Source organism: Kryptolebias marmoratus, linkage group LG15, assembly GCF_001649575.2.
Source record: "Kryptolebias marmoratus isolate JLee-2015 linkage group LG15, ASM164957v2, whole genome shotgun sequence".
Classification (NCBI taxonomy): Eukaryota; Metazoa; Chordata; class Actinopteri; order Cyprinodontiformes; family Rivulidae; genus Kryptolebias; species Kryptolebias marmoratus.
Genome location: NC_051444.1, coordinates 29,154,104 through 29,167,892, shown reverse-complemented (window position 1 = coordinate 29,167,892; position 13,789 = coordinate 29,154,104). Strand labels below are relative to the sequence as shown.

The window sequence follows — 13,789 nt, the reverse complement described above, 5'->3', positions numbered from 1 at the left end:
AGGGAAGTCTGGGTCTCCCTGCTTAGGCTGCTGCCCCCGTGACCCGACCCCGGATAAGCGGAAGAGAATGGATGGATGGATGGATGGATGGATGGATGGATGGATGGATGGATGGATGAGCTGAAATTTAGTGTGGTAGTAGCTGAGAGGCATATCTAATACATACCCCAAGCACCAACTGATCATGCAAGATCTCACAATATTTTAGGCAATCATTCTTAATGTTATTTTCAGAAGTTTGACCAGAAATGTAAAAATTACTGCAATTTAAATGCTTTTTATGGTAAATATTTTATGTTTTTGTAAGTTTGCTCAATTACACAGCAAAAGAGCATGTCTTTAGTTGGTGTTTATACAAGTCTCCAAAAGCATTTGGTCCAACTCCTTTTTACAGAAATTCTCTAAATCCTTTAGTTTTCTTGGCAACTTGAAGCTTCAGCTCCCTCAACAGATTTTCTACAGGACTGCGGTCTGGAGGCTAGATAGGCCACTCCATAAACTTAATGCATTTCTTTTTTAGCCACTCCTTTTTGGCCTTGGTGGTTATTTTTTGGGTCAGTGTTCTTGCTGAGACTGGGCCATAATAAATGGCCCAATCCACTGGTCACTCAAATTGATGGAGTCGTCCTGTACCCTTAGTATAGAAACAACACCAAACCATAATCTCAGCTCTTTCTTCCGAGCCTTCTCTAAACCATGCAGATGTTCACAGTTAACTTAATTAAGACAGACCTTCCTCAGCAGAGGGACCTTGTGGATGCTGCAGGTCCAATGCATTATAACATAAAACACAATGGTGCCAGCTGCCTTCAGATCAAGCTCTTAATAATTCTTCCATTTTCAAATAATGACACCAACAGCTGTCACCTTCTTATCAAGATTCTTGCAGATGGTCTTTTAACCCATTCTAGCCTTGTGGAGATCTATTTTCTTGTCTTTAATGTCCTTTAACAGCTCTTTGGTGTGGCCCATGGTGGAGGAGAGGTCGGGCTGAAGGAAACAGGTGGGCTTTATACACATAACTAGTTGAGATCAGGGGTGTCTGAAATTGAATGACTGATTAATTTGTGTGCCATATGAACACATAGGAGTCAGTATACTATATAGGAGATGAAAGACTTATTTCAAATGATATAAAAATCAATTTGTAACTTTTATGTAGGACGTTTTTTTTTATTTTGAATTTTTAGTTGATATTTTGTTTCTTTTCATTAACATGAAACTACCATAAAAATGAGAAACTATTCATTTCTATGTGAGGAAACTTATAAAATCGAGAAGGGAAATAAGTAATAGTTTAAAGTAAAAAAGTGTGAGGTTTTCTCTAGTTGTATAATTTTTACTCAAGCACTGTGATTAAATTTAGCTGGTATTAATTCAGCTATTTAGGCTACATGTAATTTATGATTTTTTAACACAAGCGGTCCTACATTAGTGCTGGAGCCTGCAGTCTACCCATCAATCTTCTCTATTCATTGTTGCAGGTTGTCAAGCTCAGCAAAAAGCAAAGGAGAAGAAATAGGGGCTCCAAGATTCCAAATCCTCCCCCACCGCCTTCTTACTATGAGGAGCTTTAAAAGGGCCCTTCTTCCTCAGAAGCCTCTTCTTAAGGAGCAAAAAACTGTAGGTTATCGAACGCACACAAAGAGACAGTGAGTGCATGTATGTGACGATTACTGTAAACACTCAGCTATCAGTCTCTCACACGCAGCACTTAACGGTGACGTGTGTTCAGTGATGATGGGAGGGCAGAGGTAAATCTCTCTGCAAGCGGGGACAAGCTCAGACACCTCAGAGCACTTAAATAACCATTATATACAGTACACAGGTACGTCTGAAGGAAACATTTCTGAACGTTTGTAACTCATGGGCAACTTTAGGTGCTGAAGTTTTAGACCTAACAACATTATTTATCAGAATAAGACTTTAAAGATCATCATGAAACTTCTTCAAGTGACCTTTTGCTCCTAAATGATTTGTGTTGGTCTCCACAATAAGGTTCACAATCGAAATGCTAGCCCTCATGTATAGCTTCCCTAAAGAGCATCAGTAGCTCTAATGTTTTGTTTTGGCAAACTCTCAGGACCTCTCAAGGTCCAATACTGCATCTGAATGAGAAAGCTCAGCAGAAGATGAACTCTATTCTTTGAGATCATTTGTAAGGAGAGCGAGAAGAAGAAGAACACTCTCTATATTATTAGAAACTCATCAGACATCTCCAGTCAGCTAGTTAATCTCCTACCATGTAGAAAATTTCTTTCGATTTGAATTCAGCCAAAATGTGCAACAGCTTTGTTCCATGGCCTTTTAAGACCTCTAACTCTGACCATTTTTCCTTGACTTTTTGACTTATTAAAACATGAAAAAGCAGCACTGAAAGGCAAGTGGGAATTTGTTTTGGAGAGGCTCTTTTTCTTAGCCTGCCCAAAAACATCTCCTCTCTTTACTTCATAATATTTGAAAAAAAAAAAGAAACAATAAAATCCAAATTGTCCCAACACGCAAGCAGCAGTTTTGTGGAAGAAGTTCACTTTTGCTAATCTTTTCATTTTATTCTGCTCTCTTCACAATGTGAACTGTTTTCTCTGTAGTTTTAAGCAGACTTTGAAAATCAATCTTTCAAACAAAGTTTTTGTGGCTGATGGGGGAGAATTTAACATCATCCATCCATCCATCCATCCATCCATCCATCCATCCATCCATCCATCCATCCATCCATCCATCCATTCATCCATCCATCCATCCATCCATCCATTCATCCATCCATCCATCCATCCATCCATCCATCCATCCATCCATCCATCCATCCATCCATCCATCCATCCATCCAGCTTCTACCACTTATTTGTGATCGAGCCATGAAGGCAACAGATCCAGGAGAGAAACCCAGACCTCCCTCTCCACAATAATACTCTCCAGCTCCTCCTGGAGGATCCCAAGCTAGAGAGAATACACAATCCCTCCAGCAAATTCTGAGTCTGCCCCGAGGTCTCTTCCCAGTAGGACATGCTCAAAAAACCTCCAAAGGGATGCATCCAGGAGGCATCCTAATCAGCTGCCTGAACCACCTCAACTGACTCCTTTCGATGTGACGGAGCAGCAGATCCGACCCCCAGATGATGGAGCTCCTCACCTTATGTCTAAGGTTGAGCCCGGCCACCCTACAAAGGAAGCTCATTTCAGCTGCTTGTATCTGGGATCTTGTTCTTTTGGTCATGATCCAAACCTCATGACCGTAGTTGAGGGTTGGAACATAAATGGAGCAGTAAATCAAGAGTTTTGACTTTCGACTCAACTCTTTCTTTACCACGACTGATCAAAGCAACTTAGGACAAGGCCCCAATCTGTCAATCCATCTCGTGCTTTATCCTACCATCGCTTGTGAACAAGACTCTCAGATACTTGAACTCCTTCATATGAGGCAGAGACTCACCCCCGACCTGGAGGGAGCATTTCATCCGTTAACGGTTGAGAACCACAGCCGTGGACTTAAAGGAGCTGACTCTCATCCCAACCGCTTCACACTCAGCTGTGAACCATCCCAGTGCATGCATTGTAATCAGCCTTTCTGGAACCAAAAACTCTGAGTTTCCACCCTCATGTGATCATGTGATAGAATTAAAAGCTGTGCTCATGAGAGCTCACAGGAGAGCAGCAGCAGAAGTAAAGCACAGAGACACCTCAAAGCCACAGGACATATCTCTGTCTGACTTTGGTAAACTCCTGGTGAGAAACAATCATTACTATTGAAAACTAATAACCACTGCCCAGTAGTTAAGAGGGAAAGATTGCTGAAATCCTGCCTCTCAGATAAACCTGTCAGAAACTGTTTCTGCTGGCATCTGGATTCGGTCTAAGCAGGCCGTGTGAGAGAGAAACCTTCCAGAACATGCTGGTTAAACAGAAAAAAACTATTCAAATGTAACTGGGTAAAGGAGGTCTTTTCACATCTGTAAACAAAAACACAACATAAGAAACCAATAAACTTAAAACAAAGTCAGAATCTAAACCCAAATCCCACAAAAATGCAAGACTCATCTTTTATCTGCCACAAACAGTTTAATGCATTCGTAACTGTTAAAGCCAGTGGAGGTGAGTGAGAGGCTCCATCTGACTTTTTTAGAATGCTTTCGGAGCCACATTTCTTGGTCAGAATAATTATTTAATCCTCCACCCTCTAGCTGTGTAACATTGAGAGAGGGTGACTGCTGCTTGCAGCCGTCATTCTGTCGCTCTCGTGGATTTACGGCACCTCGGGCTCATGTTGTCTGCACGTCAGCCTTTGTGCGCTTGTCATTCTTTTGGTATTTGTACTAATTCGGGCTTCACATGTCTGTTGCTTCACATCCTGTACTCATCAGCCTCAAGTTCGAAAACCCACCAGCATACCCTGCACAGCTCCAAGCTGTGAAACTGAGACTCGAGATTCGAATCTAAGACGGATGACACGGCTTGGACATCCGAGCAGCGGCTCTGTTCGGCGATGGGAACGCCGTCGTGCTCCCTCTGTTATGTCTGCACGGCTCCAGATGAATGTTCAAGGTTACGAGCTGAAACTGTAGCCCCGTTCAGATGAAGTGTCTGGGCCTTGGCTAAGCATAAAGGGAATGTGGCAGACAGGGCTCGGAGTTCACACAAAGGCCAGGTAGCTGCCGTGCCAACCCGTTTCCACTGCCGGACATGCAGCACGTAGAAAACTGGAGATGGCCTGCATGTTTCCGCCTCACAAACGGTGAAACTAAGCCTGCTGAAAGAGGCAACAACCTGTCAAATCTGAAACGCAGAGACAGACAAAGTAGATGCCTGAGGGATACAGTTACACACAGTAGAAAAAAGAAAGATGTTCCTGTGGAAAAGTAGAGCTGCTGAGGGGTGATTAACACACAGAGGTGTCCTGACATGTAGTTCCTGATGAGCTCTTGCTTCCCTGAAGGCTTTGCCTACTGCATCTCAGGAATCACAGGGTGTGTAAGATATTAATACAATTTATGTTATAAGATATTACATTTTCAAAGTTAGAGTAAAGACAGGGGAGTAAGCTCAAGGAATGTTAGGTATTTAATTTGATCATATAATGAACTCTTTTCTTTCATGCCATAGTTTTAAACTAAGATCATTTTATGACGAGAAGGGACAGAGTTAGTGTAGCTGTTTTGGTCACATCTTGTAAACAACATTATGTGTGATTTCACAAAATTTGTTAGTGCTCAGAGTATGTGTTGAGGATGACCCTCAGCTACTACCCCATCAAACTTCAGCTCAGTATCTGTAAATCAGAAAGTTATAACCATGTTTGTGCAGGCACCCCTCACCTCGTGAACCTCAGCCAGCACGAACAGTAACTCAGTTACTTTTACAGATATTGACCAGTGTGGTAGTAGCTGAGAGTCATCCCCAACACATATTACTAGCATAAACAGATCGCACAAGAGCTTTGTTTTTAAACTTTAGGATGAAAGGAAAAGAGCACATGATCAGTGACTGATAGACTTTTCTTCGAAAAATACAAGATTCACTTTTCAAGATCTGAAAAGTGTGAGGTAACCACAGTGGGTTGATCAGAAGCTGGTAAAAACAGGAATTCATAAGATATTCTACACTAATTATTTAAACTATCCTGAGCTGTACTTTGATTAAAGGGATAGTTCAAACTAGAGCATGCAGACAATAGATAAATGTAAGATTTGGTTATAAAGGTAATATTGAAAAAATGCAACGTATAAAATACATGAACAAAAATGCAGTCATGCCTCCATTAAGGCTTGACACATTAAAGGAATAGTTTGTGTCATGGTGTGGGGAAAATGAGGCGAACCCAGAGTGCAGACTCATAATGAAAAGAAACTAATTTATTAAAACAAAGAAAACCCAAAACAAAAAGCTGGCATGGCCGCAAGAAGGAAACTAAATACAATCAAACTAAATACAAAAACTGAACGGACAACGGCAGGAGACGAGCAGAACCAGACATCAGGGAAAATAGACAAACAAACCAGCGAGTCAGTGGAGGAAATGACCGGGTTTTAAAGACAGATGGTAATTAGGTGAAGTGGGCACAGGTGAGGGATAACGAGGAGCAGGTGGAGATGGGCGTGGCAGGGAAACAAGTGACTGACTGAGGAGAGGTGGATAAAGACAAGACACAAGGAACTGAACTAGGACCAGACTAACTGAATATAATAAACAATAAACTCAAACTGAAACAAGACAATAAAAGCAAAAACCCAAATCCTAACAGTTTGGCCAGCTCCTGCGGAAATGTTTTGATGAATTAATATCTTACCTGTTATAGCTTCTTCAGGGACTCAGTTTAAAGAAATAAAGTTCATGTCTGACAGGACAGATGAGCCAACACCTAATCCAAGTGGGACCAAGACCACTTCCTTTCATATTACATGGAGATTAAAATAGAATTTGGTGGTTATTTGGAAACCTGGCAACAGCAGTAAGCTGTAGCATTCCCTGTGCAGCCCAGGAGCACCAACTCAGGCAGAAAACTATTCAATTTTCTGCTGTAATGCTGCGTAGCAGAAACTAGTTGTTACCTCAGCAATGCAGTCAGAATTCTCCAAACTGAGGCTAATTGAGGAGCTATCCACAACAGGTAAGGTATTAATTATTCAGAACCTTTTCATGTAATCCCACTGAACTATCCCTTTAAGGAGTTTTAAGGTAGGCTTTGAGTGCACTTGTTATAAAGTCTTACCAACAAATCTTTGACTGTTAAAACTCCAGTTATTTAAGAAATATATTCATATCAATGTCCAGTTGCACCAGTTTTCTACTCATTTTTCACTCTCCTCCTGGTGTAAGGAGCGTCTTTAGTGGTTAGTTTCTTTACCAGTGAGACTGAACCGTTTGAGTTTAAATCCAGTTTCTAATCATGTTCCGGCAGCACAAAGGTGAAGCCTCCTGAGAGCTGGGAGCAGCTGCGGGGCTCTGATTGGAGGAGAGAGGCGTGTTTAGCGCAGGAATGTAGCGCTCAGGTGGAGGCAGAGTCTCTCTCTCTCTCTCTCTCTCTCTCTCTCTCTCTCTCTCTCTCACACACACACACACACACACACACACACACACACTGCTCGGTGGACTCCTCAGCTGTAGTCTCCGTCGCGCTGTGCGCACTTGGGATCGGTGCGGACTGAGAGGAAGGAGCGGCTCCTGGATCTACCTGCTGCTGGGCCAGAGGCTTTATCTGCCTGCAAACTGTTAAACACAAGTCCTGAAGTAAGCTGAAGTCATTTGGAGTGAGCTGGATGTGACTCACAGCTGGAGGGAAGGGGTCCCTTCGCGCACCTGATCGTGTTTTTCACACTCAGTTTGTGTTCTGGGAACTGAGGAGCGCAGCTGTTTGGATGGCGCAGCTCTGCAGCTGAGAGAGAGACACACACGCACACACACACACATACATACATGTAAGCAGCTCCTTGAGTTTAGGTTTCCTCTGAAAGAAAGAGAGAGAACGGGAGTGAGAGGAGCAGCCGGGGCTGTGGAGGGAGGACATGGACGGTGCTGTTGGCTCCGGACTCCGCGTGTCGGCTCGCCCTGCAGCTGGGATGCGCTGTGCGTCACGTCCGCGCCCCTTCACATCATGATGCGCCACCAGAACTCCACCTGAGCGCTGACGTAACAGGACCCGAGCCCGATCGAACCCACACGGATCCACCATGTCCTCGGTCCGAACCAGGTGAGAGCTTGAAACTTGCCTCTGGGGGAGGAAGCTTACGCCAGGGAGAGTTTTGAGGAGAAGCGACACATTCCTCGTGACTGCACTCTGAGCGGCTCCTTAGGAAGGAAATATGTGGGGACTTTAAATATTTACACTGAGGGATTTTTGCCTGCAAGGAACAGCAAAGCCTTGAAGATTTGTTGACGAAAGAGAGGTGATAAATTCCAGGGACAGTTTGAGATTTTTTCCCCCCTGTTGGATGGTGTTTGTTCCAAGGTTGGTTTAATAGCGCATAGGAAACTAGGTGATTAAGTATTCATTGATGCATTTATAAGTCATGTATTATTTGACATTTGCAAAAACCTGCAGACATCTGAGCTGCTTTAATGTTTTCTCTAGGGAGTGAAGTTTGATAGGCTGCTTCCTGCCAGAGGGTGAGGTTATCCTGTCATATCTATGATATTACAACTCACTAACTATACACATCCTCTTCCGCTACCTTTGTCTAAATGTCACTAGCTATAAATACCTGCTCATATTTTATCTAATCCCAGCATCCCTGCAACTGAGAACACAAACACAGCAGGCTGCAGAGAAGCTGAGCCTTTGCTCCAGTTTGTTCTGAAATCTTTCTCTCAATTCCAAACATTCATTTGAAGTTAAAGGCCTAGGATTCCTTGAAAGACTGCATATCGCCCGCTAACTTTTGTGCGAGAGTTTTAAACTAAGATCATCTTATGATGAGACATGACAAAGTGATAGCAGTTTCAGTCAAAGATTGAAAATACAGTTATGCGTGATTTTATGCAATACAATGAAATGTCATGGTCAGACTCTGGGCTACTACCACATCGAATTTTAGCTCAACATCTGTGAATTTGACTAAGTTAAAGACATTCTTGTGTTGGTTAATGCTGATTAGCTTTGACAGCCATCTTAAATTGGATAAACTCCAAAAGTTATCTGGTTGTAGATGTACATCCAATGATTACTTTCTGAAAGTTTCATTAAAAATCGTTTGTTGCTTCAGGAGATATTTTGCTAACAGACAGGGCTGACTCCAACACTTGATGCTGAAGTTAAAGGCAACAATCTCACGCAATGAGTAGCACTTGGAGTATGTGTTGTGAATGACTCTCAGTTACAATCACACCAAGGTTTTAGCACAATGTCTGTAAAGGTGACTGAATTCTAACCATTTTTTGTGTTTGCAATAGTCAGTTGGCTGTGGCAGCCATCTTAAATTATGTTAATCACTTGTAGATGTATATCCAGGGATTATTTCCCAGACAGTTTCAATGAAATCCGTCTGGTGGTTCATGAAATATTTTGCTAATAGACAGAGTTTGCTCCAAATAGTTGATGGCAAAAGTTTAAACAAAGACTTTGCACAATCTGCTGTGGCTCAGGTATGTGTTGGGAATTAGTTTCAGCTACGATCACACCAAATCTTTAGCACAGTATCTGTAAAATGAACTGGGTTATAGCCATTTGACTGTGGGAGCCATCTTGAATCTGGTTGACTCCAAAAGCCACACACAGACAAGGGTAAAAACATTATCCTCCTCCTTCGCCTTTTGGCAGTAGCCGTAATAACTGCTCTCAGTAAGTAGATACAGTTGCTGCCATTTTTGTGTTAAAAACCTGTATTTCTTTCCTTTTCTGGGCTGTATTTGATGTGACGTGTCAAAGCAATGTGCAGCCTGTCAGTCAGTTGCTGCAGTTAATCCTGACTGGTCTTTAAGGAGAACGATTTGGCTTTGGGCTCCTTTTCTATCTCTGTAATGACTCTCAGGAGGAATGTTTGTTTGGGAGTGAGCCCTTTCCTTCATGAACACATTTAATCTACTTACAATGGAACACTGAGCATAAAGCTTCAAAACCAGGACTCTAATTTGGTGCTACACACAGTGATGTCACTCCCTCCTTTGAGGAGGAATGTCAGTCCTTTTCTTTCCCGGTAAATGGGAACTTTGAGTGCTGCTGAAGGACAATTTGGAAAGTGATGTTATTGACAATGCTGTTTTTTTTCCTCATGACTTTGACAAACAATAAAGTCCAAAAAGGTTAGGCAAACTTTTTGCTTTGGTTAAAAATATTGCTTCAGTTGTACAGAGTTAAAGTGAGGAAGTGAGGCATTATTCTACAGATGCACCATCACAAATGCATGTTGTAATGGACACCAGATGGAGGCTGCAGACCCTGAACTACTTCTGATCCTCAGTTTAACAGCAGGTTTTGATTTTGAATGCACCTTTGCCCCAAGTTAGCCCAAAGTGAAGCTTTTGAGCCTCCAAGCTGCAGTCTTTTTAATATATTGTAGCTGTTAAGTACAAACCCAATTCCAAATAAAGCTCAGATGTTGTTTAAAATGTGAATAAAAACAGAATTAAATAGTTTGCCAATCTCATGAACTCAACTTGTATTTACAATAAAACATAAAAAAACAGAAAATGTTTAAACTAAGAATTTGCACCTTTTTTTTTTAAAAAAAAAAGGTTTTTGCCAGTAACAGATCTCAAAAAGGACAAGACAGGTTCATGTTTCCCACTGTGACTCATCCCCTCTTCTTTTAACAACAGTCTGTAAACATCTAGGATCTGAGGAGAGCAGCTGCTAGAGGTTTTAGAGGGAATGGCCCATTCTTGTCTAATGTAAGATTTTCTTTCCTGATTTTTTGTTGTTGTTGTTTGTTTGTTTGTTTCATGATACGTCAATTTTTTTTCATTTGGTGAGAGGTCTGGACTGCAAGCAGGTCAGTTCAGCACCTGGGCTCTTCTACTATGAAGTACTATTCCACTACTATGAAGCCATGCTGTTGGAATGGATGCAGGATCTGGTTTAACATTGTTTTGCTGAAAAATGCATGGTCTTCAATGAAGACGAAATCATTTTATTGAAAGCATGTTTTTCTGCCCACAAATACATTTTTTTCATTGACGGTACCTTTCTAGATGTGTAAACTGCCCGTGTCAGAGGCACTAATGCATCCCTATACCATCAGAGAGGCAGGCTTTGAACTGTGTGCTGATAATAGGCTGGATGGTGCCTCTCCTCTTTCATACAGAGGATGTGATATTTGTGGTTTCCAAAAAAAAATTCAAATTTTGATACATCTAACCACAGAACAGTTTTCGACTTTGCCTCAGTTCATTTTAATTGAGTGTTGTTTCAGAGAAGACAGCTGTGTTTCTGGACAATATTCCCATCTGGCTTCTTCTTTGCATGTTAGACCTGCATTTGTGGAAGGCACAGTGAGCTGTGTTTACAGACAGTGATTTGTGGACGTGTTCCTGAGTCCATGCAGTGATGTCCAGAACAGAATCAGACCTGGTTTTAATGCAGTGGCAAAGGGGGCCTGAAACTCACAGACATCCAGTACTGACTTTCAGCCTCGTCTTGTGAGCACAGAGATTTCTTCAGATGCTTGAAATGTTTGAATAATATTATAGATGATGGGATATTCAAAGTCTTTCCAATTTTCTGTTGAGGAACATTATTCTGAAATTGTTCCATTCTTTTAGATACAGTTTTGTACAGACTGATGAACCTCTGCCCTTCTTTACTTCTGACAGCTTCAGTCTCTAAAAAGCTCTTTTTATATCCAGTTCTCTTACTGACCTATTGCCAATTAACATAATTAGTTGCTAAATGCTCTTCCAACTGTTTTTATTTGTACCACTTAGAACCTTTTGTTGCCACTGTTCCAGCTTCAAAATAATATTTTCATTCTTTAAATGTACAATTTCTTAGTTTAATCATCTGATATGTTTATGGTGTTTACTTTTGGATTTGGGATTGTATGATTGTATGATTCTCTTAATTCAACCAAGTATCTGAATTTGGAGATAGGGATTTGAATGAAAATGTGTTAAATCATGTCTCAGAAGTTGTAGTTTTAACACCAATTAAAACCTTTTTGCCCCAAATTTAATTATCAGCTCAAGATCTTGATTATTTTATGATGCCTAAAAAGATCAGAATTATTTAATCTCATTGTGAAAAAAATGGATGTTTGTTGTGTGTAAAAGGGTCAGAAGTGGAATAGGAGTATGGTGATTTGCACTGCTGCCTCTCAGTCAGTAACCTTCTGGTTTTCAATATCAACAGGAACCTTATTTGGACATCATCTCTTAGAGGCACCTATAGAAAATTTTCAAAGAGGTGACCAGATGAAGGCCATTGATAATCTTTTTTACTTTACAGTTGAGAACAGCACCATCACTTCTCAGCTTATAGAAGTTTGTGCTTAACTCTCATAAATTCATATGTATAACTGGCACTTGCATTTCTTGAAGGAATGCAGATCATCATCATCATGTTGATTTGACTTTCAGCTACTACCACACAAAAGTTTAGCTAAATATCTGTAAAACTGACTCAGTTATAGCAATTGTTGTTCAATAAGCTGTGGCTTTAGATTGAAATGTGCACCCAATGATTACCTTCTGAAAGTTTCAACAAAATCCACCCACTGGTTCATGAGATATTTTGCTAACAGGCAGATTATGTCTATATAAGACTTCTTGACTGTTTGTGTTACAGAACATTAACACAAAGCCTGCCAGAGTGCAAAGGTTTTGGAGGAATTTGACAGAAACAAAAAGACACTCTTTATTGGCAGAGTTTAAACAGTGAGGATTCAGGCCTTACTTTCTACAAACATTTCACCCATTCATCGAGTCAAACACTAAAACCCAAATATACACTCCCACACACACAAAAAGGCAGCCTTGCATTTGATCAGCTTTTAGAGTTACAGGTGGCTAAAGTGATGAATAAATAAGAAACAAAATCAAATCCCACCTGTCTCATCAAACCAGGTTCTTTCGTTCAGTTTCCATAAAAATATTGTTAAAGATCAATAAAAGTGTTCATATAAAGTCTCCAGTTTCAAAGTTCAGTCATATGAGATTTTACTGCTCTTTCTTTGAGTCACCATGATGGAAAAAAGTAGATTTTACTGACTGAATGCTCTAATGAAGGATTTGAGTTGTGATTTTACTCATTGGGCATGAATGATTTTCTTTTGTTTTGTCTGTCAGCAGGATGTTGTAAAACTTTGCAATAGAGTCTTTTTGAAATTTTATGGACATGTTGACTGTCCCTGGAAACAAATTACTTGGTTTTGTTCGTGATTCTGAACTATTAATGTATTTTACCTATAATTTTAAATATTTTACAAGTGTGACTTCTAAGTATATAGGTGCATTTTTATCTTTTTTCTTTTAGGCTTTTTTGTGTCGATTGTGTCTGAGTGGCTTCATTTTTAGTAAACCAATTCTGAAAAAGTTGGAATGTTGTATAAAATTTACATAAAAACATAATGGAATGATTTGTAAACCTCCTAAATCCATATTTTAGTCACAATGGAACTTAGTAAGCATATCAAATAATTAAACTAAGAAATTGTATGATTATTAAAAAAAAGCAGCAACACAACTTTAAGATGTGGAGACAGGGGAAACAAAGGGATGTAAGTAAGTGATTACATCCCTTACTTACATCCAGGCTTAGGAAACAGCATGAGGAGCAATTCAAAACTAATTAGGTTAATTAACAACAGGTCAGTAAGAGGACTGGGTATGAAAAAGGGATTTTTATAGACACTGAATGTCTCAGAAGTAAAGATGGGCAGAGGTTCATAAGTCTGTGAAAAACTGTCTAAAAATGTTAAACAAATTTGAAATAATGTTCCTCAACAGAAAATTGGAAAGACTTTAAAAATCCCATCATCTTCAGTTTATAATATCATTAAAAGAAATCTCTGAGCACGAGGCTGAAAGTCAGTACTGGATGTCTGGGATCTTCAGACCCTCAGGGGCCACTGCATTAAAAACAGGTCTGATTCTGTTCTGGACATCACTGCATGGACTCAGGAACACTTCCAAAAATCACTGTCTGCAAACACAGTTTACTGTACCATCAGGTAAAGAAGGAACCAGATGTGAACATTATCCAGAAACACAGCTGTCTTCTCTGAACCAAACTTCATTTAAAATGGACTGAGGCAAAGAGGAGAACTGTTCTGTGGTCAGGAAAATTAAAATCTGATTGTTTAATTAAAAAAAACAACCTCAAACACAACATTTGCCAGAGAAGAGGGACCGTCCAACCAGTTCA

The 13,789-nt window shown here is 40.4% G+C and overlaps 1 protein-coding gene across 1 annotated transcript in view; it reads left to right on the top strand.

Moving 5' to 3' along the window:
- The first annotated feature begins 7,063 nt into the window (after window positions 1-7,063).
- Window positions 7,064-13,789, top strand: part of adamtsl5 (ADAMTS like 5) — a 54,581-nt gene continuing 47,855 nt past the window's right edge. The window contains exon 1 of the mRNA XM_017435028.3: window positions 7,064-7,684. Coding sequence (XP_017290517.1) covers window positions 7,665-7,684 — 20 coding nt within the window. The 5' untranslated portion in view covers window positions 7,064-7,664. The remainder of the gene's footprint in view (window positions 7,685-13,789) is intronic.